Genomic DNA, 25,542 nt, shown 5'->3' with positions numbered 1-25,542 from the left:
GTGGAAGACACCGTGCTCCTCGTAACCGCGGCGTAACGCATTACGTGCTTGCACCCTCCGTTCTATCTCCCTATGGCCAAACAACATAGAAGAAAACAACAACAGCAACAAGCAAAAACAAATGTTGTAGCTGGTGATGTATTCCCATTTTTTCCCCCGTTCTTCTCCATGAAACGAATCTCGCTCTCCCCCTCTTGCCTTTCCTCTGTCTTCTCTCATTCGTTTTCTGCTGTCTGCTGTGCTCCTGCCCGTGTGAACCCTTCCGGGTCAGCTGCACGCACAACGGTCAAGCCCAGTGACGCTTTCTGCTGCTTTTGTCTTCTTGCGTTCGCCCTGTGTACGTCGACACCCACAACATCTCCCCCCACCACTTCGTTATTATTAGTGTTTTCTCCCCCATTCCCCTCCCCCGCAACGCACGTTCGAGAGAACGCGCGAGAGCGAGCTCATCGGCCGGGACTTCATCTTCTTCTTTTCTTCGCTTCCACTTTTGTCGCTGAAACCTCTCCTCCGTGCGACCTGCCTCTCTCCCTTCTCGCTTCGTTGGTGCCTGCCTCGTACCGCCTTCTCCTTCTCCGCCACATCTCATTTTTCTTGATTTTCTTCTTGTCATCATCATTGTTATCTACGGTAGTGCGATATACGTCCGCTTCCTTTCGTCGTGGCACTGACCTTGTCCTCCTTTACGCCTCTTCCTGCCCTTGTGCTCAGTACATACCTGCCTTCCAGCTCCTTCACATCGTGTGAGACGGAGGAGGCCACGTCCAAATACATACATACATACGAGCATCTCGAAAACATGGAGGGAGGAAACCCACCTCCGCGGAACCGTCCGCAGCCGCTGGCCAACGACCCTTTTGATGAGGACGAGATCGCCAAGAGGGCAAACGACGAGGTCCCTCGTCAGCGCACCGCCTCTGTGGGCCACGGCTTCCAGGTGCAGGGCTCCGTTGCGGACTTCGACCCGGGCACGCTCAAGACGGGCAGCGTGTCGGGCAACTTTGCCCTGCCGATGTCGTGGCGCAAGCTGAACTACAGCGCTGGCGAGCTGCGGATTCTGTGCGGGCTGACAGGGACCGCGCTGCCTGGCCGCTGCCTGGCCATTCTTGGCTCGTCCGGTGCCGGCAAGACGACGTTCCTGAACGCTATCTGTGATCGGCTGGCGGAGGACCGACACCTGAAACTGAGCGGCCGTCGACAGCTCGGCGATGTGGAGTACGAGCGGCACTACCGCAAGGCGATGGGCTTCGTGGCGCAGGACGACATCGTCTCGTCGCTGTCGACGCCGTACGATGCGTTGTGGTTCTCGCTGCGCACGCGTCGTGGCACTGACCGCGCGGAGACGGAGGCGCGTGTGCAGGAGGCGCTGGAGGTGCTGCGCCTGCAACACTGCCGCGACACGAAAATCGGCATTCCCGGTCTGGAGGCCGGTCTGTCCGGTGGCGAGCGGAAGCGCTGCAACATCGGCATCGAGCTGATCGTGGACCCGAAGATTCTGCTGCTGGATGAGCCGACGTCCGGCTTGGACTCCGTGACGTCCGCAAAGGTCGTGCACCTGCTGCGGCAGCTGTCGCGGATGGGCCGCACGATCATCTACACGATCCACCAGCCGACTGCGGAGGTGCTGTCCTACTTCGATGACCTGATGCTGATGACGCAGGGCCGCGTTGCGTACCACGGCACGATGGCTGCCTCGCTGGGCTACTTCGAGTCCATCGGCTTTCCGTGCCCGGAGAAGTACACGCCGACGGACTACTTCATGGTGATGCTGCAGGACCCCGTGACGAGCACGATCCTGATCAAGCGGTGGCGCAAGTACCTGAAGAACGGTCCGCGCAGCCCGCACACGGCCGCGGTGCGTCTCGCGAAGAGTCGCAGTGAGTCGAGTGCGGCCAAGTTTCTGGACGCGTACATCAAGAAGTTTGGCAGCTCGCCTTTTGTGCAGTTCTATGAGCTGACGCGTCGCAGCGTGATTGAGATCTCGCGTGATCGGCTGTACATCTTCTCGCTCGCCTCTCAGGCCACATTTTTTGCCGTTGTGGTGGGCCTGGTGTTCCTTCACGTACGCGACAACGTGGAGGGCATACAGGATCGTGAGGGCATGCTCTTCATGACGGTGATGAACCGTGCGATGGGCTCCACCTTCATCATGATCGACGCCTTCGAACGTGTTCGCGCCGTCTACACACGTGAGCAGCAGGCTGGCGCCTACTCGCCGCTCTTATACTACGTTGGTCGCAGTCTTGCCGAGTTCCCGCTGCAGATCTTCTTTATCTTTGTGGAGTGCGCTATTCTCTACTGGATGGTGGGGCTTTACCGCAAGCCTGGCGAGTTCTTCTATTACTTCGGCGCCATTTCGATGGTGTCGCAGGTAGCCAGCGGTCTCGGTTTTGCGATATCTTCCAGTTTCCCATCCCTGTTGATTGCCGCTGCGATGGCGCCCCTTATCCTTCTTCCTCTTGCGATGGCGGGTGGTCTGTTTGCGAGCACGGAGCGGCTTCGCCCCTACTGGTACTGGCTGGAGAAGCCGTCCTTCATGCGCCACGGGTACATCCTGGTGCTTCGAAACGAGCTGAACAATGTTCGCAACGTGGCCTGCAACAACTACAATAAAGGTGATGCCTATTGCATCAACCAGGCACGCGATGGCAAGGTTGTGCTGCGCCTTCTCGGCTTCGACGGCGATCCACAGTCGACGGACGTGTGGATGTGGGTGTCGCTGGCCATCTCTTCTTCGTATTCCGCTTTATCAGCATAATCGCGTTGAACGTGGCGGGTCGCGCCAAGATGTGAGAGCAACAGGGGATGGTTGTGACGCTCCCTATTTGTTGGGTCCCTCGCGCACTGCAAGAGCAGTCACGTTTTGTTCTTGTTTTTGACGCCTCTCCTCCACACGGTGGCATCTTCACGGAACCTCTGTGGTGGTGTTCGACGTGTACGCTGGTGGTGGACAGCGGCAGTGACCGCTGTTTTGGTGTCGTCTTTCTACTGGTTTGCTCTCCCCTCCCTTCCTCTTCATGTTAATACACACGTATATAGTTACCTCTCTCCCTAGAGCGGCGTTGGTGAGTGCTGTGGTCTCGTACGTGCAGCTGGCCAGACGGTGACGCGCCCAGAGACAATTAAATTGAAGCGCTGGCATTCCCTGGCTGTTGTATGTCTTCTTTTATTATTATTATTACTATTATGTGTCTTAAGAACTGTGTGGCCTGGGTGGGGTTCCGCGTGCCGTGAAGGATCGATGATCGCCGGCAGCGATGGCGGCACGTCTCTCTTCGCGTAGACGTGTGCGTCCCACATGTTGATGTCTATGTGTTTTCATCGTTTTTCTTTTCACCTCCACTTACGCGCTGAGCAGTATATGCACATCTTCTAAGCTGCGCCGTCTCTTTTTGTTTTCTTATGCCGATAGGTGTTGTTTTGGTGTTTTACCTCCGCTTTTTAGCAGCGACGGAGCGCACATCCGAGGCCCGTCGCCGGCCTCTTCTTTTCGTTGTTGCTTCGGCTGCACAGTCAAGCGCAGTGGTTGTGGGTCTATGAAGTGCTGTCATGGGAGAGAAGGTGTTGTCTGAACTCACTGTTGGTAGAAACGTGTGAGACATATATATTTTAAGCACCTTTTGTGGTAGGTAGATGTGGACAGGCCGCATTCTTGTTGTTTTCTTTTTCTTTTCGGTCTTGTTTTTCCCTCACGTCAACGGCGGCAGTCCTTACTGTTTGGCTCTCTGCTAGGAGTAGAAAAATAAGAATGGAAAAGGAAGTGGTCATTGGTGCTGCGGACACGATGATTTGATCCGTACACCAATTCAAGCACGCACACAGAGAGTCATTATTTTTTGTTTGTTTGTTTCTTGTCGAAGCGTCTGCGGTACAACCGGAGAAGTACGCTTTCCCACTTTCTTCTTCTCAAGTTTCTTGTTTATATCCTCGTCGCGCATATCCCCCCCTCCCTCAATCAAAATATGAAGGCTGTTACACCGAAGGCTGAGTGGGATCGCTGCGCTCAGCATGGGCGATTCTTCACGAGCTCACCGTTGCTGTTGAGTTTACTTCGATGCCAGCATACGGCGTTGGTGAAGATAGTGAGCTACATCACTACCCATTATTGCGACGCCGACTATTATTTTTGTTATTATTATTACTACTACTACTTTCCGTTTGAAGTAACACGAAAATGATTCGATAAGGGCGCCAAGTTGTGTTCACTGCACGTTATATATACATGAAGAGGGGAAGCGCGAGCGGGTGGGGCGCAGTCTCCCTCACCCTGTCTTTGTTTTATTTATTTATCTACTTCTGTTTTCCCCCTTTTTCCTGATGCTTTTTTTTTGTCTGTCTGTCACGACCTCCCCTCTTCGGTCTCGCTTACCCGTCGACCAACCGTGTTCGAATGCCTTGTTGTGCTTTACACATATGAGCTGACATGCGCACAAGCGCGTGTGTGCTTGCACTGCAGAGCCGTTCCTAATGGTCAAATCATAGCTCCACGCATGCGGGTGGGAACGTGCGAGCTTGCGTCTGCCTGACTCCCCCCTCCCCTTCTCTCTCTCACACACACGTGCGCGCACACATATGCCGCATCTTCTGTTCCGCTTCTCGCTTTCTGTATTTTGTATTTTTACACCTCTTTCGTTCTCTCTCTTCTCTTCGATTTGTGTCTTTTCTTTGTTTTTAGTCCTGACTTCGATTCCTTGTACGAGTTTTACGTTGACGTCGGACGTTCGCTCATTTAATATATATATGCATTTTTATATCTCGCTCCCACCTGTGCTCCGCCCCATGCGTCGTGGGCTCTGTACTCCACCCAGAGAAATGCCAGCGACGTTCCTGTCAACGCGTACTCGGTGTGCAATAGGAGAAGGGGGGGGGGAGGAGAGAGAGATTCCGTTGATTTTCTATGCTTACCCTTCATTGTCTCGCACGATGTGCTCCGTGTTATCATCATTCACAACAAAGCAAAACATCAAGAAGAAAGGAAGAGGGAGGGGGTCTTTCTCTCAACCGTTTGAGCCGACGACTCGTCTTGAAGCAACGTGGGCACCCTCGCCTGTGCTCGCGTGTTGCAACGCCAAAACGCAAGGATAGATGGAGTAGAGTAAACATGATAATAACAGTATTATAACACGCGTTTGTGCTGCTCGTGGACCGTGGCCGGTGTGCCAGCAGTGGCCCAAATCTGGCTGCCGCGGCGGAGCCGTTGAGCCGCCACGGAGCGCATCAGACTGTCCTTTCCGGTTTGCCCACCTGCACCTCTCTCCTCTCACGTCCGCCGCCTTTCTTCCCTTGACTTTTCGTTTTTACCCCTTCCGCGTGGTGACTGTGGAGGCGCCATTCCTGCAGGGGACCGCAGGTGTAACGCCGCGAAGCATCAGCTATCTGCGTTCTATTATCATCCTTATAGAATGCTATTTCGGCAGCCGACACGCGGCGGAATGTGCCACTAAAGCGAACCATTTCCTTTTGAACAGTTCCGTGGCATCGCGAAGCATGGCAAGCATCAACCAACAGCAACAAGAGTCAAAGGACGGTTAGGCTCGTACTGCAAAACTCCTGCAGGGGAGGGGGGGGGGATCTCACTTCTTCTTGTCTGCAACCGTGACAAACGGTGCTGGACAAAACCGCATGGGAGGCCGTCAACGCGCCGCGTAAAGCGATGCGAGAGCAGGCCGAGTCCTTACGGCGTCTTTGCGCAGCACGGCGGAAGCGACACGTACCTCTATCCAATGCAAAATGTCTCGAGTGTGTCCTGGGGTTGTTTTTTTGTCCTTTTCAGACAGATGGAGGGGGAACAAGTGACGTGTAGCAAACGAAAACGCACCCACTTCCGATGGGCGCTCTCTCGCTCTCCGAACCGATGCACCCGACACGGCTAAGCAAAACAGATCTACTCAAACAAACTTCTCGCCTTCGTTCTCGCTTCTCACTCCCCGCCCGCTCTCTCACTCTCTCTCTCTCTCTCTTCCTCTTTCCGTTTCAAGCATCTTCCGTTGTATACGTGCGATTTCCTTCACATGCGCCAGCGCACGAAGCACCGAAACACAGATATCGTCTGCTTTTTCTTTCTTTAATGACATCATGAAGTTTCTTCTCCCTTCTCGTCTTCATTTTTCACACAGTGAAATCAGAGTCCCGTCAACACTACCGTTATTATTATTATTTATGCTCTCTCTCTCGCTTCTGCGGTGGTCAGCGTTCATGCGTGGGCTCCCTGAAGATGTGGTATTCCTTTCCCCGCATTCATTCAGTGGCGGTCCCACCTCCCCCGTCGAATACAAACATATCCTCCTGTCGCCGTCTCATCACATGAAGGAGTTGCGCGCAGCCCACCCTCTACCACAACTCTTTTCTCGCACTTTTCTCGCTGCGCGTGTCTTGCTTGCCTTTTATTCTTCTCAAGGAGCTTTGTATAAAAGACACGGTGCCTTCCAGCTCCTTCACATCGTGTGAGACGGAGGAGGCCACGTCCAAATACATACATACATACGAGCATCTCGAAAACATGGAGGGAGGAAACCCACCTCCGCGGAACCGTCCGCAGCCGCTGGCCAACGACCCTTTTGATGAGGACGAGATCGCCAAGAGGGCAAACGACGAGGTCCCTCGTCAGCGCACCGCCTCTGTGGGCCACGGCTTCCAGGTGCAGGGCTCCGTTGCGGACTTCGACCCGGGCACGCTCAAGACGGGCAGCGTGTCGGGCAACTTTGCCCTGCCGATGTCGTGGCGCAAGCTGAACTACAGCGCTGGCGAGCTGCGGATTCTGTGCGGGCTGACAGGGACCGCGCTGCCTGGCCGCTGCCTGGCCATTCTTGGCTCGTCCGGTGCCGGCAAGACGACGTTCCTGAACGCTATCTGTGATCGGCTGGCGGAGGACCGACACCTGAAACTGAGCGGCCGTCGACAGCTCGGCGATGTGGAGTACGAGCGGCACTACCGCAAGGCGATGGGCTTCGTGGCGCAGGACGACATCGTCTCGTCGCTGTCGACGCCGTACGATGCGTTGTGGTTCTCGCTGCGCACGCGTCGTGGCACTGACCGCGCGGAGACGGAGGCGCGTGTGCAGGAGGCGCTGGAGGTGCTGCGCCTGCAACACTGCCGCGACACGAAAATCGGCATTCCCGGTCTGGAGGCCGGTCTGTCCGGTGGCGAGCGGAAGCGCTGCAACATCGGCGTGGAGCTGATCGTGGCACCGAAGATTCTGCTGGTGGATGAGCCGACGTCCTGTCTGGGCTCCGTGCTGTCTGCGAAGGTCGTGCGCCCGCTGCCGCAGCTGTGGCGGATGGGCCGCGTTCTACTGCGCGACCGCAGACGGTTCCCGTGGTGGGTTCGGGGTGGTGCTTTGCGATGCGCCGGTGCCGCCCCACCCCTTCGCTTCGCAGCGTGTCGTTTGTTTGCGTGCGTTCGGAGGCTCCGCTCGGCCCTCGCCCCGGCGTTTGCGTGGCGAGGGAGAAGCAGACGAACTGGCGTTGGTTCTGCATCGACTCGCCCGCCTGTGTGCCCGGCATGAGCCGCTGCTCTCCTGATTTCCTTTCTTTTGCCCACACACGCACTCTCGCGCGTCAGGTGTTCGTCCGCACCGCCTCCCCGCTTTACGGCGCGTGCGCGTGCTCATTGCCGCGATCTTCACTGTGCCGACCACACGCGCCAGCGTCGGCGGCTATCGAAGCGGCGCGTGCGTCGTGGGTGTGTTGGCGGCGCCGGGGCCGCGACCGGCGTGTACGGCGGGTGGCGGAGAGGGGGGCCGCCCCGGCGTCGCTGAACGCGCGCAGATGAGCAGACGCGGCGCCCCATGCCGCACCGGTGGCCGTGCAGTCCCTTCTCGCTGGCGTACCCGGACGCCCTCTCGCGCGAGGCCGCCGCAGCGCGTCGTGGCGTGGTGGCCGCGACGGAGGGGAGTGCGAATGCGTTTGGTGTCTTGGCCTGCGCCTGTAGCGCACCGAGTACGATGCGATCACCATGACCCCCTTGTGCCTTCACTGCGAGCATGGCGGTGGCGCACGTCCACGCGGTGAGCGAGAGCGCCGCCGCTGACTCTCAGCTGTGTGTGGTCCTTCGTTGGGCGGGAGGGGCGGGGCGTTTGGCGGACACGCGTGGCGGCGCGGGAGCCGAGCGAGGTCGCTGCGCTGTGCTGGGTGAATGCCGCCTGCCCGGTGTGTACCGGCGGACCGTGCAGGCTGTGACGGGCCAAGTGCTGCCGGTGCACATACCGAGCGCTTGTGAAGGAGGGGCGACTCGCACCGGTGAAGACGCGGGGGCGGGTGCCCCCGTCAGCGAAACACTTTCTCACTCGCTGACGGTAACAGTTCTAATGAATGCTGAGCGACGTACGCGAAGCGGGTTGTGCCGACCGGGCGGAGTCTGCTGCGTGCCGCCTGCTGTGCCGGCGCCGCCATGCGGTCTTTTTCTCGAGCCGCGGCGGTGAAGGGGGATCGCTTGCTGCCCTCCCGTGGTGTAGCGCGACTGGTGTGCGGGTGTGCGTGTTTGCGTGCGCACGATGGGGTGCGTGGTTGTGGTGCAGCCCTGCGGCGTTGCCTGCTGCGTGCACGCCGACGCACGCCGCCACAAATGTTCTCTCGTCCGCTGCCTTGCTCGCCGCTCCATGCGCTTCTTCTCTTTTCCCCTCCCTTTCTTCCTGCACTGCTCCACCGCGGCGCCGACCGCCGCAGCTTGAAGGCCTTCTCTTTCACTACGCCTCTCTTCATAATCTCTTTTCGCTAAACACACACTTTCTCTTTTCTGTTTAATTTTAATACATCAGCTGTTTCAGCAGCATTCGTCACTGCGGCACACTCCACAAGCGCAAGCCCCACGTGCGACGACCGACTTTCTCGTTTCTGTCAAGCTGTACGAAGCTTTTCACGGCGACCCCTTCCTTCCTCTTCCGTACCTCCTCCCTCACCTCTCTGACTGCGACCCATGGCGTGTCTCAGCTACCCGCTGCGTCGCATGATGGTGGCCGGTGCGCTGCTGGTGCTGTGCGTGAACGCCCTCTTTGTCTCCGCGACCTCCACCTCCGACTACACCGCGGATCAGCAGAAGAACACGTTGGCGTTCCTGAAGGGCTTTGCAGTAGCGGGCTCAACTCTGGAGACCAGCTGGACGGGCACGGACTTCTGCACGTGGCCGTACGTGAGATGCTACGATGATTCGGGCACGCTGACCTTCATGGACTACATTGCGCCGGCGTTCACGGGATCGCTGGTGCTGCCTGAGCTGGGTGCGGACGTGAACGGCTCCGAAGTGATCTTCACTGGCATTGACTTGAGTGGGTTTGGGCAACAGGTTACGGGCTCCCTGCCTGCGAGCTGGGGCCGCCTGACGACGCTGACAAGTCTGGACTTGAGCGGCAACGCCTTGAACGGGTCACTGCCTGCGGACTGGGGCGGGATGGCTGCGCTGGAGTCACTGTACCTGAACAGCAACCGCCTTGAGGGCAGCCTTCCCGGCCAGTGGAGGTTCTTGTCGGAGCTGATGACGTTGCGGCTAGACAAGAACACGCTGTCCGGCACGCTGCCTGCTGCGTGGTTCCGCTTGACTTCACTGAGTACTCTGTACCTAAACGACAACATCCTTACGGGACCGCTGCCTGCGGCGTGGGTGGCGTTGACGGCGCTGTGGTCTCTGGATCTGTCCAATAACCAGCTAACGGGCTCGATCCCTGAGCGGTGGGGCGAGCTGCGAGTGTATACATTGGTGCTGAGCAACAACGAGCTGTGCGGATGCATTCCTACCAAGCTGAAGAACAGTTATTATCTCCCCACTGTGGATCCTGATGTGTCCGCTGACAACTGTACCACTGCAAACCCGTGCGAGCCGCACAGTGCTGACTCGGCCTCCGCGCCGGACGACTCCGAGGCGAGCGCGTTGCTGACGGCGAACGAGCAGAACACGCTGAAGTTCCTGCGGCTGGTGCGGGCTGCTGTGGGCGGGGAGCTGCAGAGCCTCTGGAGTGGCGTGTGGTACTGCGGCTGGTGGAACGTGAAGTGCGGGTCTGACGGGTTGGTGTCTGTCGCGCTGAGCGACGTCACGGTCTCCGGCCCGGCGCAGCTGCCGGAGCTGACGACGCACATCGACGGCAGCCTTGTGGACGTGACGAGTTTCGAGCTGTACGACAAGGGTGCGCGCGTGACGGGCGCGCTGCCTGCGAGCTGGGGCCGCTTGACGACGCTGAGGGAGCTGGTACTCAACGGCAACGCACTGACAGGGTCACTGCCTGCGAACTGGAGCACCATGACGAAGCTTTACACTCTCAACCTGGCCGCGAATGTCCTCTCGGGCACGCTGCCCGTCGAATGGGCCTCGATGCCGACCTTGACCGAGTTGCGGCTGAACAACAACCAGCTGGCTGGCGCGATCCCTGAAGGATGGAGCAACATGAAGTCACTGCAGGACATCTACCTGTCGGACAACGACTTCTGCGGGTGCGTGCCGAGCGCCTGGAAGGGGGGATATCGTCCGTACGTCCGAGCCGATGACGCGGTGACATCAACGAAGTGCCGCACCGCAAACAGGTGTGTCGACGGCAGCGGCAGCTCTGACAGCATGGCGGGGATGACGGAGGAGGAGAAGAGCACGCTGAAGTTCCTGCGTGGCTTTGCGGCCAAAAACCCGTTTCTTGCGAGCAGGTGGACCGGCATCTACTATTGTGAATGGCCGTACGTGCAGTGCACCTCTTACTCGAACGTGCTTAACTTCAACGCCTACAGCGCGCCGGCGTTTACCGGAGCGCTGGTCCTGCCTGAGCTGGGTGCGGACGTGAACGGCTCCGCCGTGATCTTCGATGAGATTGACGTGAGTGGGTTTGGCCAACAGGTTACGGGCTCCCTGCCCGCGAGCTGGGGCCGCCTGACCCACCTGACGAAGCTGGACGTGAAAGGCAACGCACTTACGGGACCGCTGCCTGCGGACTGGAGCGGGATGTCTGCGCTGCAGACGCTTCACATGGAGGACAATCGTATTGAAGGGGTTCTTCCCGCGGACTGGGCCAACATGACGATGCTGAAGTACTTGTACCTTCAGAACAACTCGCTGACAGGCTCGCTGCCTGGTGCTTGGAGCGGGTTGGCTGCGCTGCAGGAACTGTACCTGAGCAGCAACCGCCTTGATGGCAGCCTTCCCGGCCAATGGAGGTTCTTGTCTAAGCTTCGCGAGCTTCGGCTTTCGAGCAATGCGTTGACCGGCACACTACCGGCAGAGTGGAAGGCAATGACCAGCTTAAATGCACTCAACCTTTCGAGCAACGCCCTCTCTGGCTCGCTGCCTGCGGCGTGGGCCTCCCTGCAGTTCCTGCGGTCTCTATACCTCGCAGCAAATCAATTTACAGGTTCGATCCCTCGAGAATGGGCAGCCCAGTGGACGTACTTCACTGCTGATCTGAGCAGGAACCATCTGTGCGGATGCCTCCCTGATGGCTGGTCGAAGCAGACTTTCCTCATCGACATTACCGTGGATGCCGCGGTGTCTGCGTCCAACTGCAGCGATAAGAACGCGTGCGACGTGCACAACACCACGACCACGACCACGACCACGACCACGACCACAACCACGACCACGACCACGCCGCCGCCGCCGACGACGACCACCACCGCTGCGCCGACGCAGGAGCAGCGAAACACCTTGAAGTTCCTGCAGGCGTTCTCGACGATGGACCCGAGTCTGGCGATGCGGTGGACCGGGAGCAGCTACTGCGACTGGGCGTACGTGAGGTGCTCTGCGGACGGTGCGGTGCAGCTGGACCTGTCACCGCTGCCGCTGGCGACGGCTGTGTCACGGACGAAGGCCGCCGCGTTGATGAAGACTGTAACGTCGACGGCGGCCGTGTCACTGCCTGAGCTCGCGGCGGACGTGGACGGGCAGCAGGTTGCGGTGACGGAGTTGAGCGTGTACGGTAAGGGCTCGCGGGTCGCGGGGACGCTTCCAGCGAGCTGGGGCCGCCTGGCGCGTCTGCAGACGGTGCGCGTGCAGAGCAACGCCATCACCGGCACGCTGCCGTCTGCCTGGAGCGAGATGACGTCGCTGCGCAGCCTGAACGTGAGCGGCAACGCGCTGTCCGGTGGCGTGCCTGATAGTTGGGGCGGCATGACGAAGCTGGTGAGCGTCGACCTGAAGGGGACGGGCCTGTGCGGGTGCCTGCCCGCGGGGTGGAAGTCGAAGACGGTGGCTGCGGATGCCGCGTTGACTGCGCGGGACTGCGCGAGCGCGAATGCGTGCCCCGCGGTGTCGAGCACATCAGCCCCGCCGAAGAAGAAGTCTGGACGGAACCTGATCCCACTGTGGTGCGTGCTGGGTGCTGTGGGTGGGCTCCTGGTGGGAGTCGCGGTGGGCTTTGGCGTGCGCTTCTACCGCCGGCGTCAGCTCAAGGAGGCGGAGGTGAGGCGGTTCCAGGACTCTGAGGAGAAGGAGATGGAGCCTTTTGCGACGACGCCTGACTCGCCGTATTAAAGGTCGCTGGCGAGGCGCCACCGTTGCCGCTGTCGCGTCTGCGGAACAGCGGGGGGTGCGCATGCGCGTGACCGCGTTAATTCTTTTTAACTGTTCTCTCCCTCTCCCTTTTAGCTTCCTTTTTTTGTTTCTCACCGTTCCTCCCGCTGACCTCGACGTGCTGCAGAGTGCGGAGACGGTGAACGCACGCGACAACGATCTTGATTCTCTAACGAGGCTCATCTGAGCTGGCCCTTTTCTATTTATTCCTCTGTGAAGTGGTGTGTTTAAGTGCCTTTGCCAATTAATCGTTTTTTCTTCTGCCGCTCTTCACGCGACCGCCCGCCTTTTCTCTTTTGCTAAAAAAGTAGATTTCTTCTCTCTTTCAATTGACGCCGGCGTCTCTGCGTGGATATGGCTGAACGGTGTGTGCCCATGGAGTGGTTGCACGAGTTTGTCTGCGTTTCTGGGGCCGTGGTTGACGTGGCCGCCTCTGAACATGCGTCCGTGAGATGTTTCTGCGTGTGTGCGTGTGGAGCCGCCGAGAGAAGCCGCCGTGCGGGGAGCAGAGAGCGACAGAGTTCACTCTCCCCTAGTCGGTGCCCTTTTCCTGGCTACTTAGGTTCCCGTCTGCGAGACGAGCTCACCCACCCACACATGTGCGGACGTCCGCTGCTCGCAGCTCAGCCGTTCAGCGTTTTTATTTTTTTAATTACTATTTCTATTTTCACTTCCATCTGCACTGCGTGCCGCCTCTCTTGCCTTTGCGCTAATTGTGATTGTCCTGTTTCCCGTGTCTCTGCTGCCTGTGTGGCGAGGCGTTGCTGAGCGCGTCGTTGAGTACAACCGCCAAGGGCATCGGAGAATGCACTCCACGCAGCTTGCATAACACTAATGCGCGTTTGATACATTCGCCTCCCTTCCCGTTTTTAATCCTGTTTGGTATTTTCGACCGCGAGGTCTCTTCTTCATGCTTTGCTCCACAGTGCTAAACCGTAGTCTTTCCGACTTCTCTTGTTTGGTTTTTTCGTTGTTTGATTGCTTTATTGTTCTCTTGTTTCGTTTCTTTCTACGCTCTTTTTTATGCGCCGCACCGGTACGCGCGTGCCTTTCCACTTCCCGCGGCGCACCTCCCCGTTGCGGAGCTGTGCGGCGTACTGCAGTGCTTTGCGGGTGAAGACACACGGAGACCTCATTCTGTGGCGGCGACCGATGCAGCCCGCACTGCACACGCACCCGTGTGCGAGAGGTGCCTGACGTCTCCTTGTGCCCCTCTCCTTTTTGTGTGGCATCATTCGTGCTGCTGTGCTCTGCCTTCCTTATCAGTCAACGCGAGTGCTGCCGCGGCTGCTCTTCCAGCTTGAACGGCGCTATTCCCGTAACTCACATCAAAACTTTCTTTAGGCGTCCGACGCCTTTCTTTTCTGTAAGGCACCGCCTTTGCTCCCGTCTTTTTCTTTAGGGGCCTTCGCGGAATGAAGGTGAAGCTGGCGAGCTGAGCGACGCTGCCCTGCGCGCAGCCGTGCACGTGGGCATGCACGCCTCATTGTGCTTGCTCCACGTGCTGGAGCGCCGTCGATGGCTGACGACACCGAGGCGCTGCCTGGTGCACGACCTGCGCTGAAGCAACAATGTAGATAGCATCGTCTCACAGCCTTTTCTTTCCTTTGAAGCGGGCAGCCGCACTGGCTTCTGCGAGTGCGACGGCCGTTGGCCAAATTTTTCTTTACTCCTTTGTTTCCTGATTCTGTTTCTTGTGTCTCGGACTGCGCCGCACCGTGGCACCTGTTTGCGGGAGTGGGCGACGGGGCCGTCCTTGGGCAGGGCGGTGCGTGCGCCGTGGCAGCCCGGTCATCGGTGTGGCGGGGGTGTGGGCGAGGGCTCCTCATGCGCGTCGCACAGGCGCGTCGGTGCACCTGTGCTTGTCTTCACTTTCGCGGCTTGCGGAGCGAGCGTTGCGTCTCTCACGACTGGCTGCTCGTCTGCGCTGGGCCGCTGGCTTCCCGTGCGCGTGTGTTGGCCCTCCGCCCCCCTCTTGTTTTCGAGACTTTCTATTTCTATTTCTATTTCTATATGGTTCCACACGTAGGTTCCTTCTCCCTTCCGAATTTCTCACTGCCGACACGACGCCCGTCGGCGCACTCCGCTGCGCCTGTGCCTTGTGTCCCTCGACCGTGCTGTGCCGTCGGAGCCGCGACGGCATCACGAGCGTGTCGCGGTGCGGCGTGGTGTGGATGGAGGGTGCCGCTGGCTGCCCTCTCTGCACCATCCACGGTGCGCCGTTTGTGGCGACGCGGCTCGAAGGGATGATGGTGTGCTGGGCGGGTTTCCCTGCGCTGGATGCCGGGTGCGCTCGCGTTTTGAATGATGGCGCCGTTCACTCTCCCCTCCTCTCTCTCCTTCCTTCCTTCCTCTCTTCTCTCCGCTGCAACATGAAGCGGACCGTCCCACCTTAGGACGCGCAGGTGCGTTTGCGCGTTGCGATAGAGTGCGGCGACAGCTGACGTTGCCTGCGCTGCCGCCTTCGGGGCAGGCGGAGGTGCGGTGCTTTGGCTTTTTGCGCTGCTGTGCGGCGGCGCGTGTGCGGGAGGCGCCGGGGGTGCTGCGCCTGCAACACTGCCGCGACACGCAGGTCTGTATTGGCGGTCTGGAGGCCGGTCTGTCCGGTGGCGAGCGGAAGCGCTGCAACATCGGCGTGGAGCTGATCGTGGCACCGAAGATTCTGCTGGTGGATGAGCCGACGTCCTGTCTGGGCTCCGTGCTGTCTGCGAAGGTCGTGCGCCCGCTGCCGCAGCTGTGGCGGATGGGCCGCGTTCTACTGCGCGACCGCAGACGGTTCCCGTGGTGGGTTCGGGGTGGTGCTTTGCGATGCGCCGGTGCCGCCCCACCCCTTCGCTTCGCAGCGTGTCGTTTGTTTGCGTGCGTTCGGAGGCTCCGCTCGGCCCTCGCCCCGGCGTTTGCGTGGCGAGGGAGAAGCAGACGAACTGGCGTTGGTTCTGCATCGACTCGCCCGCCTGTGTGCCCGGCATGAGCCGCTGCTCTCCTGATTTCCTTTCTTTTGCCCACACACGCACTCTCGCGCGTCAGGTGTTCGTCACGCACCGCCTCCCCGCTTTACGGCGCGTGCGCTGTGGCTCTCTGCGCGCTCTCCCTTCTCCGCTGTTTTGGGGTTGCGCGCTGCGGTGCTATGTTTTGCGCCGCCGTATTATCCTCCTTGCTGTTTGTTTGCGGGCGCAACGGCTGGCGAGTGCTTTTGCAAGAGCGACCGTTTCATGCGGTCCGGTTGTGTTGCTGGGGTGTGCAGGGTGTGGCGGCCGGCGCCGGCTGTTTTAAATAGTGGCGAGTACTGAGGTTGGGTGGTGTTGCGCGGTGACCTTTGTGGCTTCTTTCTCCTCCCTCGACTGGCGTTTCGGATGTTTGCGCAAGAACTCGCCGTCGCCGCGCTCGCATCTTTTTTTCTCTGCTGCTCCCTGTGTGGTTTGCGCCACGATCGTCGCTGCAGTCGGACTCGGCAGCTGCTGTTCTCCTCCCAGGTGTCCCCTATCTGCTGCGGTGCGGCGTGTCCTGGTTGCTGTTGCGCCGCAGCTGGCTCCGCTGCTGCTCCGCTCCCCCCTGCGCACCGACGGCTTCAGTGACTGGGAGCACGGGAGGACGTGATGCGCGCGGGTGGCGGCGAGGAGTGGAAGAGCACGACGGACTCCCCGGACTGTCCTCCGTTTGTTTCTTCCCAGTTTTGGTGGTTCGCTGTGGACCCAGGCGCACGCCCCGGCCCCTTTGTCGTTTAGCCGCCGCAGCCCTTTTCCGTCGCTTTCGTGCGTGTAGCGGGGCTTCCTGCTCTGTGGCTTGCTACGCCCGGCGGCGATGCACGTTGCGCGCTTTCTTGGTGACTCAGCGAGGTGCAGGCTGTTGGCACGCCACTAAAGACCCGAGCCGAGAACGCGGACACGGACTGTGTGAAGTTTCACCTTTATTCCTGTAAGCGACTGGGGGAGGGGGGGGGGGCAGCGGCAACCACGAAGCCAGGTCTCAGACGGCGTAGCCCTGAGGTGCTCCGATGATGTTGGCCGCCGTGTTAGCGCGCTGACGAAATCGGAGGCGAGTGTGGGACCGGCCCTATTCGGGTTTCGCCTCTTCTGCGAATGGAGGCGCACGGCTTCAGGCGATACGTTCTTACCTTGTTGAAGCACCTCGAGTGCGCTTTCCTATTCCTTTTCCAAAGAATGAAGCGGCGCTGCTCCCCGCGTCTTCCTCACCTTCCTCCTTTCCGCGCCTTGCACGGCTAGGAGAGAGTCACCGCCACCGCTGCCCCCAATGGTGGCGAAGGTGTTGCCTCGCCGTCTGTGCGCACCCACCAGTGCGTACGCTGCGATCCGCCTGCATACGGGCGACTGAAGTCAGCTGTTTTGGCGTCAGTTTACGGAGCGTCGGTTTTGCCGCGTGCTGCGGAGTGCAGCCCGGGTAAACGCTGCGAGCGCCTCTTTGTCGGTTGCTCATCTCTCCCGCTTTGGCGCTTTACATCGGTGCTGGAGAGTGTTGCGCGACTTGAAATGAACGAACGCCGCTTCCACCTCTCCTCTGCTGTGCCTGTCTTCCTCTGCAGCTGTTGCGTTTCTGCTCAGTCCTTGCGCGTGTCCCTGCTCGGGTGCGCGAATTTCTCGTTGCTCCTCTTTGCCCTCGCAGCGGTCACCGCCGAAGCGAGCGGCGTCAGTGCGCAGCGGAGTCCACCCTCGCAAGCTGTCGCGGGGCTGGCTGTGCTTCGCCGCATTGCCCAGTTCGCGGAGTCCATTTAAAGTAGTGGAACCGCGGCCGCCATGGCTCTTGTGCGGGAGGCCGATGTGTGTGTGCTGGGGACCCCTGTGTACGGAGTATCTTGGTTCGTCACGCACACCCGCACGCTGCTGCTGGCCTCCCCCACGGCGGACGCCGCCATCCGTCGGCAGGCGAGCGACGCTGCCTGGCGTGACGGGGAGACGGACCTGGATTGTGTCCTCTGCGACCTCGCTGCGTGCGCTGGGACGGACAAGAGAGAGGCGGTGGACTACACCTTCTTGACGGCGCTGCCCCGGCCGCAACGCATTCGCGGGCAGTCGGTGGGCGATCGCCAAGCGCAGTTGCTGCAGTGGATGGAGGCGTGCATCGTGTGCCGCAGTCAGACGCACCTGCCGGAGTTGCTGCGAGGTGCCTCGCCCACTCTGCATTTTGAGTACGACTCGGCACTGAGGAGTATCGGAGGTGGACGTGGTGACGGTGGCCGGGTGGGGGGAGGTCCCGGCACGCGACGTGTGCAAGGACTCGTGTTGGCTGCCGTGGAGGGCGGCGGCGGCTCCCTTGTGCGACTCCGCATCCCTCTACTGCTGGAGCGCTCGGAGAAAGTCAATGCGGCGCTGAACAACGTGGCGGTCCTCTATTGCAAGTTTTCGCATCGCGTGTGGAGGACGAGCTATCAAGTTTCTGCGGTGGAGACGGACCTGCACGTGTGCATTCGAGTGATTCCGCCGACGGGCAAACTTACGGTGCTGTCAGAAGATGTGGAACTGCGAATTGCAGATGGCTCTGCGGCGGCCGACAGCAACAACCAGTCTTTAGTGCCGTTTTTGAAAAGTTGTGTGGATTTGAACGGGCTGCCGAAGCTGAAGTTAACGCACGAGGGGGGCGGCTTCATCGATCACCTGCCGCAGCTAGAGGAGGCGCTCTATCGTCGCATTCGCGAACCGTTGCACTTTCTGAAGTTAATGCTTGGTCTGGGAGCCGATCTTGGGGGTCCCATCGATCTTTGTGTGAGCTGCAAGGCCGTCATGCGTTCGGATATCCCGCAGACGCCCCCTACGTGCAGAACGGCGGTGTTTTGTGCTGTCGACAGCGAGTCATCAGCTGCCTTCACAGTCGGGCTTCACTACTCCAGCGGAAAGGAGCTGCCCTCGATTGAGACGACGTGTACGCAGTACTTAAACCGTCAGGACAGTGCCGTGCTGTCCGCGAAAGTGAAGTACTCGAAACCGAGCACTACCATGCCGAGAGATGACGACAGTTTTCTCGATGTGGAGGGTTTACGCGCCGAGGTGGTGCGGGGCGTGATGGAGTGCATGACGCTGGCTCTCACTGCTGCTTCGTAGTGGGTGAGGTATTGTGTAGGTAAGTTTCATTGTAGCTCGTCAGCAACGTAGCTGTATTCTTTTTTCTATTTTTTCTTTTGATTTTGTTCAGATGTCTTTTCCTAGTCTTCTCGCGATAACTACTGTCTTTTAGATGCTGCGGTCTCTGCTTAGAGGGTCGCTGGCGTGATCGGTATGGAGTTCTCAAATGCAAGCATCTCTGTCTGGCATGAAAGGTAACGTGAGGGAACACTTCTTAAAAGGTGGAGTCGCAGCTTCTTGTGATGCAGTTGCTGCCGCCTCACGTTTTGCTTTACGCTTTTCACGTGGAGTTCGCGTATCTTGTTCCCCCCGTCACAGCTGAGCGTTTTGGCTTCTCTGTGGCACTTCGCCGGCTTTTTCTTGTTTACCGGGTCTGCCGCGGTGTGTATCCCTTGTGCCTTTTTAAAAAGCAGTTAATGCTGCGCGTTGCTTTAGTTATCATCATCCCTCCCCTTTTGGCTTTCGTGTTTTCGGTATTCTCGCGGGGCGGCGGATCTCACCCTCTTCCGTTAATCAGTGTATGCTGCGCGGAGGAGACCTCCATAACCTCCCCTTACGCCGCAGAAGCCCAGGAAGGCTGTCGACGGGACACGTCCTCGGGGATGCGCACATGCCGTGGCACTGGAAGGACACCCCTCTTTAATAATCCCTTCTCAGTCTGCAACTGAAAGGCAAGCATCAACGTTCTTTTGCCAGAGACTCTCAGTACAGCAAAGTTGTTCTCCTCAGAGAATTGCACCTCCTGCAGTCCGTCCTGCGCATCTGAAGGCGACCACCTCGTCGGACCGGGAGGCCGCTCTGCAGATGCCCACTGCCCACAGCGCGACGCGCGTCTGTTTGTTGGACGCCGCATGCGTTGTGCACACCTGAACCCTCTGCTTTCTGCGCCCCCTGCACGTCCGACAGAAGAGCACCTTCTTCTTTTCGTGCCCTGTTCCCGCAGCACTCATGGGTACGATACGTCATGCCGAGATGAGCGAGGACACGCAGAGGCCAAAACACCGAACTGCCGAGTTGGGCTTCTGTGGTTCGCTGACATCTCGTTGACCACTCTCGTGATGGAGTCCTTCGTGCCTTTCCCGTAATGTACTAAAATCCAACTTTGGCTCAGGACAGCGCAGCGCTTTCGACTCTTCGACCACGGCTCTTGGCTTGTCTACGCTCCCCCCCTCCCCCCCAAGGACGGTCCGTGGACGTCGGTTAATGCACCTGACAGATTCGTCGAGGGGTGGTGCACCTCGTTTTGCGCAGTGGTGTCTCTCGATCCTCACGAATGGTTTCCGTGGCGCGTACTCGAGCGTCAGGCAGACTTGCGGAAGACGAAGACGCGGTGCGCTCTTTTCTGGTGGCGGCTGCACCATGCATGGGCCGCCTTTGTGCACGGAAACACGGCAGCCGTCCCATCGCCGCCGACAACATGCACCGTTCTCTTGGTTTTTTATTTTCTCTGGTCACCAACACCGTTTGGGCGACTTTCGCTCTTCCGATGATGTTGTCTGTCCGCTGCTGCTGCCGCGTCGAGGTTGCAGCGGGCGGGAGGTCCAACGGACGTTCCGCTTTCACGGCGGTGCTTTTCGTCTGTGTGAATTTAGCCGTGCCGTTCTCTTCATAAAGGCGGGCGGCCTTCTTTTTCTTTTCCTTTTCGGTAGCGCAACTCGAGAGCTGCAGCGCAGCGAGTGCATCATCGCTTGGTAGGCCAACAACCTCCGTTGAGACTTGGTAGGCATGGGTTACCTGCCTCTCTGTGTCCCGCCCGCTTCAGTTTTCTTTCATGTCGTAGAAACCGGAGACTGCCAAGTCGTCACCTCCGCCCTTACAGTTTGACATAGCAGCGAGGCTCACAGACCTGCGTAGATGAGGTACGAATGAAAAGTACGGTATAAGTAAAGGAAAGAAGGAAAACAGGAACGTTCGCGACGAAGGACGAAGTCGCATCGTCGATCCATTGAATCCACGCCGTTCGACAACACGTCTTCTTTCTTCTCTACAGCTTCACTACCCACAAAAGCAAATGATTACGATATGCTTAGCCGAAGAATGAAGTACTTTATGCTGCATCTGGATGGCTGTTGACTCACGGACGTCTCTCCCCTTCGGCACATCTTCTTCGCAGCGTTAAATAGGCTCTGCGGTGTATCGATAAACTCTCCACGCATCTTTCTCTTCTCTCTTCTTCTGTAGTATGTACATTCTCCTTTGCGTTGCAAACTGGAAATAGCCACATCAAGTGCGCAGGAGCCACCGTGCTGCCCGTACTACGAGACGAAGAGAAGACCGATCAAAAACGATTGCATCACTCTGCCCTTTGTTTCTTCCTATTGGATGTAAAGCTTCAGCCACCCGTGGCATTCTTTCATGGATTATTTTGTCTGCCGAGTCGAGCATCTCATCAAATAGTGTCTTTTACTTGTACAGAGGCTAATGGACAGCACGGGGGGCGGGGGCGGTTCGGCGTGCGCGTCACCGAAGGTAAGCAACAACAACAGCGCCTTCGATGCTCTCACGCTGCAAACCATTCAGGACCAGCAGCACATCATCGAACGGCAGAGAGAATTGGTCGCCACGTTGAAGACGCGCGTAGAGGAATTGGAGGCCCACCAGCTGCGCCACTCCAATGCAACGGCGATAGCCACTACGCATCACGGTGTCGGCAGCAGCGGCTCGTACGCAGCGGAAGCACGACTGCAACGCCGCATCCAATCTATCGAGGCGGAGAACGCAGCACTGAAGGAATGCGCGGCGGGGCTGCGAGATGACTTGGTAGTCGCGGCGGAGCATCTCCAGACTCAGCAGCTCGCAAAGGAAAGGGAAGAGGCGGCTTGGAAAGAAAAAGTGGACGCGGCGGAGGCGAAAGCCGCAGCCACCTCGCAGCTTTTAGACGCGATGGACAGACGGACGACGAAGCTCTCCGATCAGGTTCAGAAGCTGCGCAAGGAGGCCGACGTCCGCGTGTACGAGGTCGTGCAATGGCGCTCGCTGGCGACCACCATACTGCAACACCTCGACAAGGTGCAGAGCCGCTACGCCAGGGAGCAGGTCATCTCTGTTGAGGACAGTGTTCGACGCTACGCCGCACGTCAAGCACCAGCACTCAGTGTTTCTGCAGCGGCATCTTCACCCAGCCGGAGAGAAGGAGAGGCGGAAGAGCAAGCGATGGAGGCGAACCGCCACATGTGGAGTCGCAAAGCGCAGGCACAACAGCCTTTGAAGGTCAGCAGTGCGAAACCTAGAACTGAAAACTCTACCGGTCCCATGTAGTCCGGCGTCCTTTCACGTGTGTACGCTGAACCAAACCAAAGGAAGTCGGACAAGGTGGAAACAAAGAAGGGAGGCGTAGCTGCCGAATCGGCGGAGACGACAGGGAATGCGGATGGTGCGTGGCATTCTACGTGGGAGAGGCGGTGTTGCCTCCGTTCTCGCCTGAATCTTCGCCACAAACTGTTGGTTCATTCTCAGGAAGATGTGCCAGGCCACAGGTGTCGCAGCGACGACGCTGATGAGGCATAACCGTCGTGGATCCGTGCATGATCCGGTACCGCAAGAAACGGTTCGATGACAAAGAAAAAGGATTCGTACGCTTCAGTAAGAGTTTTGTCTGACAGAAGCACCTGGCGTGAAGAGCAACAACAAGCCCTCTTTGTGGAGGAAGCGATGTCCTAAGAGAAAAAGAGATAAAAAGAAAAAATCTTCTACTTTGATTTCCACTCTTTTCTTTTGCCGTTACAGACGGGTGCAGAACGGATTTTCTATTCTGCGCTGCTTGTCGCGCTGTCGTTTCATTTCGCGTCTGCCGTGAGCGCACGCGCGCTTTTGCGGCCGCCTCTGACCAACACACGTTGTTGGGGTAAACTCTGGTTCTCTCCTTTTACTTCCCCCCGCTCCGCTGATCTCGTTCTTTCAACTGCACAGGTAGCACGTGCTGTATTAAAACGAAAAGGGAAGAGAAGTTGTACATTACGCGGCCTGTTTCCGTTTCAATTTTTCTTTTCGCCTGTATGAAGACGGCGTATCAACACACACACACACACAACGCCTCGTATTGAGAGATCGCAGTGCACTGTGTGGGCGAGGATTTTCCTTCCTGCGCTGCGATTTAGTAGTAGTTTCAAATTAGACCGCTCTTTTCTTCGTCTGCTGTCCGTCACTGCGCCAACAACGGTGACAACAGACACGCAAACAAATATCTTCCTCTTCTGCGTGGAGACGCAAGGTTGCCTCGCATCGTAGCAGGCAGCAGCTTTTGTCCGTAGAAACTTGCGTATATCCTCTCGCTGTGTTGATCCTTTTATTTGTCATTTATCTCCCTTCTCTTTTTTACTGTTCTGTTCTTGTTATCGCCCTGAGCGAGCGGGCCTTGTGCGGTTCTTCTCATCCTGAAAGCTCCTTCTAGCAGAAAACCGAAGAAGAAAAACCCATCTCCCCATTCAGGTGGAGTGACTCGTAATTGGGGAAAAAAAAACTGCACACACACACACACGCGCACACCGCACCGATCTATACATCCTTCTGCGGAGGCGTTGTATTTCGATTCGTAAGCTATCGCCTTTCTTTTACCTTTCTCGAGTCCAGCATTTCTCTCTCCCACTCACCGCGTGGTGCGCCTTCCTTGCGTGTGCGTTAATAGCAGAGCTCTGCGTGCTAAATCTTTTCCTGCCATTTTTTTACTTCCCTCTCCGCCGCCCCTCAGGAGCCGCACATGGACAAACACACAAACCGCCCCCTCCCCGTCATCATGCCCGGCGCTCCCAAGGACTACTACACCTCGATGGTGTACAAGTCCAATTACCAGGACACGCAAACACCCTTCGTCATGGGTGCGGCACCAAAAAAGAATCCGCAGCCGTACCGCACGCCCTTTAACAGCGGCCTGCAAGGTAGCGCCAGCAGCGCCCTGTCGGACGGCAGCGCTTTATCGATGCCTCCTTCTGTCGCAGCGATGAGTGCGGCAACGCTGACGCCGCAGCAGTCATCGGGGCAGCAGACCGCCTACATTCCCAGCCGGCCGAGCGGTTACGAAACCTTCGACGCGGTAAAGCCCGCTGGGAGGCTCTACACGCACAACCCGTACGCCTCCTCCTGCACGACGCCCGTCGTGGACGGCTTCCCCAGCGGGTACCAAAACCCCTACAACTCTTCCGCTATGCGGTGCAGCAACTCTGTCGCCGTGCCGCACGGTTTGCTGAATGCGACACGTCCCGTCTACGCCGCCTCTGACGTCAGCGGTGGCGGTGAGGCGAGTGTGTTGGCCTCCACGCTGGAGGAGCAGTTCCTCGGTGTGGTGGGTGGCATCGCGGCCACCGCCATGTCCTGGCGCGGTCGGCTACTGCTGCTGAGTGTGTTGCGCCTGCAGCACGTGGACAAGATTCAGATGATCTACGACGAGATCGCACCGCAGTTTAACATGGTGGCAGTGGATCAGCACGGATGCCACGTGGTACGCACGTTGATTGAGTACATCACCGCGGAGCAGATGGAGGCGCTGGTGCCGTTCATCGACCCGGCGGTGGTGCTGCAGATGGCCACGGCTACGCAGCACACCCGCCGTGTTCTGCAGGCGATCTTCGAGCACCACAAATCGGAGGCTCTCATGCCACTCGTCGAGGTGGTCAAGACGGACTGCAAGCGGCTCTCCATGACACAGCAGGGCTGCATCGTCATTATCCGCATCGTCGAGTACGCCATGCCGGCGCAGAAAAAAGCCCTCATCAACGAGCTAGTGCCCATCCTGCCTGACCTCGCCACGGATCAGTTCGGCAACTACGTGGTGCAATGCATCCTGAAGAACATGGACGGCTACGTGTCGTTTGAGGACCTCGTCGAGAGCTTCCAAGGGCACTGGGTGGAGCTGTCGTGTGACAAGTACAGCTCCAATGTGATGGAGCGCATCATCGGCATGCTGCGCGGCGAATCTCGCCAGCGAATCGTCACGGAGCTCATCTTTGAGCTGTCGAACCTTCAGCGCCTCATGCAGAACAGCTTCGGCAATTACGTCTTGCAAGCCGTCATTGGCAGTGCCGTGGACCAGTACGAGTTCAAGTGCGTCTACGACGCCGTCACGCCGTTTCTTCACACCAGCCCCTATGGCCACCGTATCGAGGCGAAGCTCAAGAGCCGTTACGACGTCCTGTACAAGAGCACATCCATGGACTGCTGCCCGGTGGACGCCTCTCCAAAGTAATCCGGAAGCAGGACCATCGCCAAATCAGGAGAGAAGAGTCAAATTAACACATGGGATTGTCAGCGTCCGAAGGATTAGAAGTCTCGGCAACAAAAATAGCAAAAGCGATTATTTTGAAAATCGAGGAGAGAGAATGCGCTGCACCGTGAGGAGTCGCCGCCGCCATTCCGCGCACGTGATCTACACCGTTTCCCCCTCCGCATTTTTTTTTCCTTCTTTCTTTTTCCAAACGTTCTGATTCGATTTTTCCCCTTCCATTGTATATATATTTTTGTTTCTCTTTCGCCGTGATCGTTTCTCTTTTTTCAATGTTTCACTGTTCTTCTCTTTCGCTCAATTTCAGATTTCCTTTTATTCTTGCTGCGTGCACGAGAACCGCTGTCGATGTGCAGGCACCGATGTCAACACCACACACACACACACACACCCGCTCACGACACAGTCTTTGAGCGACGGTGGATGGAGTCGGCACCAGCTCAACCGTAATACAGTCGGGTTGTCCGCTGAGGTTCATTTATTGATGTTATTATTATTTTATTTTCTAAACTCTTTTTTTCTCTTTTTCTTTCACACATCTCTCCCCACAAGGATATCAACAAACGGCTTCGTTTAAGTGCCGCCTCAAGTATTCCTCGTTTCAGTTTCCATCCGTTGAATCTTTTCCTTTTCTGATGTTCTTCTCTTTCGAGTGTTTTTTTCGTTTTGAGGTGATTTGCATTGCAGCGGTGCTTAATTCGGCTTCTTTTCGTCTCTTCCCCTCGCCGCCACTTTTCCCTTTCCTCCTGCTCCTCAGTCATCACCGCTGCGTCTCTT

The 25,542-nt window shown here is 58.0% G+C and overlaps 8 protein-coding genes across 15 annotated transcripts; all 8 read left to right on the top strand.

The window, feature by feature from the left end:
- Nucleotides 1–270: 270 nt before the first annotated feature.
- Nucleotides 271–2,758, top strand: ABB37_01862 (putative mitochondrial ABC transporter; the record flags this gene model as incomplete). Its single annotated transcript, XM_015798527.1, has 1 exon — nt 271–2,758. The coding sequence occupies exon 1, from the start codon at nt 800–802 to the stop codon at nt 2,756–2,758; it is 1,959 nt and encodes a 652-aa protein (XP_015662005.1). The 5' UTR covers nt 271–799.
- Nucleotides 2,759–4,417: 1,659 nt separating this feature from the next.
- ABB37_01861 (putative ABC transporter) lies at nt 4,418–7,504 on the top strand (the record flags this gene model as incomplete). Of its 6 annotated transcripts, none has more annotated exons than XM_015798526.1 (1): nt 4,418–7,504. In XM_015798526.1, exon 1 carries the CDS (start codon nt 6,500–6,502, stop codon nt 7,502–7,504), a length of 1,005 nt encoding a protein of 334 aa, XP_015662004.1. In that variant the 5' UTR covers nt 4,418–6,499. The 6 variants fall into 6 exon arrangements, with proteins under 6 accessions (XP_015662004.1, XP_015662003.1, XP_015662002.1 ...); XM_015798525.1 differs by having other exon boundaries at nt 4,434–7,504; XM_015798524.1 differs by having other exon boundaries at nt 5,325–7,504.
- Nucleotides 7,505–8,662: 1,158 nt separating this feature from the next.
- ABB37_01860 (putative GP46-like surface antigen) lies at nt 8,663–12,438 on the top strand (the record flags this gene model as incomplete). 2 transcript variants are annotated; one of them, XM_015798520.1, is made up of 1 exon in its annotated part: nt 8,663–12,438. In XM_015798520.1, the coding sequence occupies exon 1, from the start codon at nt 8,914–8,916 to the stop codon at nt 12,436–12,438; it is 3,525 nt and encodes a 1,174-aa protein (XP_015661998.1). In that variant the 5' UTR covers nt 8,663–8,913. The 2 variants fall into 2 exon arrangements, with proteins under 2 accessions (XP_015661998.1, XP_015661997.1); XM_015798519.1 differs by having other exon boundaries at nt 8,755–12,438.
- A 2,416-nt stretch (nt 12,439–14,854) lies between these two features.
- On the top strand, nt 14,855–15,464 carry ABB37_01859 (hypothetical protein; the record flags this gene model as incomplete). Its single annotated transcript, XM_015798518.1, has 1 exon — nt 14,855–15,464. The coding sequence occupies exon 1, from the start codon at nt 15,150–15,152 to the stop codon at nt 15,462–15,464; it is 315 nt and encodes a 104-aa protein (XP_015661996.1). The 5' UTR covers nt 14,855–15,149.
- A 1,764-nt stretch (nt 15,465–17,228) lies between these two features.
- On the top strand, nt 17,229–18,530 carry ABB37_01858 (hypothetical protein; the record flags this gene model as incomplete). Its single annotated transcript, XM_015798517.1, has 1 exon — nt 17,229–18,530. One exon carries the CDS (start codon nt 17,229–17,231, stop codon nt 18,528–18,530), a length of 1,302 nt encoding a protein of 433 aa, XP_015661995.1.
- A 505-nt stretch (nt 18,531–19,035) lies between these two features.
- On the top strand, nt 19,036–20,246 carry ABB37_01857 (hypothetical protein; the record flags this gene model as incomplete). Of its 2 annotated transcripts, none has more annotated exons than XM_015798516.1 (1): nt 19,036–20,246. In XM_015798516.1, exon 1 carries the CDS (start codon nt 19,755–19,757, stop codon nt 20,244–20,246), a length of 492 nt encoding a protein of 163 aa, XP_015661994.1. In that variant the 5' UTR covers nt 19,036–19,754. The 2 variants fall into 2 exon arrangements, with proteins under 2 accessions (XP_015661994.1, XP_015661993.1); XM_015798515.1 differs by having other exon boundaries at nt 19,068–20,246.
- A 485-nt stretch (nt 20,247–20,731) lies between these two features.
- On the top strand, nt 20,732–21,809 carry ABB37_01856 (hypothetical protein; the record flags this gene model as incomplete). Its single annotated transcript, XM_015798514.1, has 1 exon — nt 20,732–21,809. Exon 1 carries the CDS (start codon nt 20,973–20,975, stop codon nt 21,807–21,809), a length of 837 nt encoding a protein of 278 aa, XP_015661992.1. The 5' UTR covers nt 20,732–20,972.
- Nucleotides 21,810–22,459: 650 nt separating this feature from the next.
- On the top strand, nt 22,460–24,729 carry ABB37_01855 (hypothetical protein; the record flags this gene model as incomplete). Its single annotated transcript, XM_015798513.1, has 1 exon — nt 22,460–24,729. Exon 1 carries the CDS (start codon nt 23,284–23,286, stop codon nt 24,727–24,729), a length of 1,446 nt encoding a protein of 481 aa, XP_015661991.1. The 5' UTR covers nt 22,460–23,283.
- Nucleotides 24,730–25,542: the final 813 nt, after the last annotated feature.

This window comes from Leptomonas pyrrhocoris (genome assembly GCF_001293395.1).
Source record: "Leptomonas pyrrhocoris isolate H10 chromosome Unknown, whole genome shotgun sequence".
Taxonomy (NCBI): domain Eukaryota; phylum Euglenozoa; class Kinetoplastea; order Trypanosomatida; family Trypanosomatidae; genus Leptomonas; species Leptomonas pyrrhocoris.
Note: the sequence above shows the minus strand (reverse complement) of the source record. Positions and strands in the feature narration are given on the sequence as shown.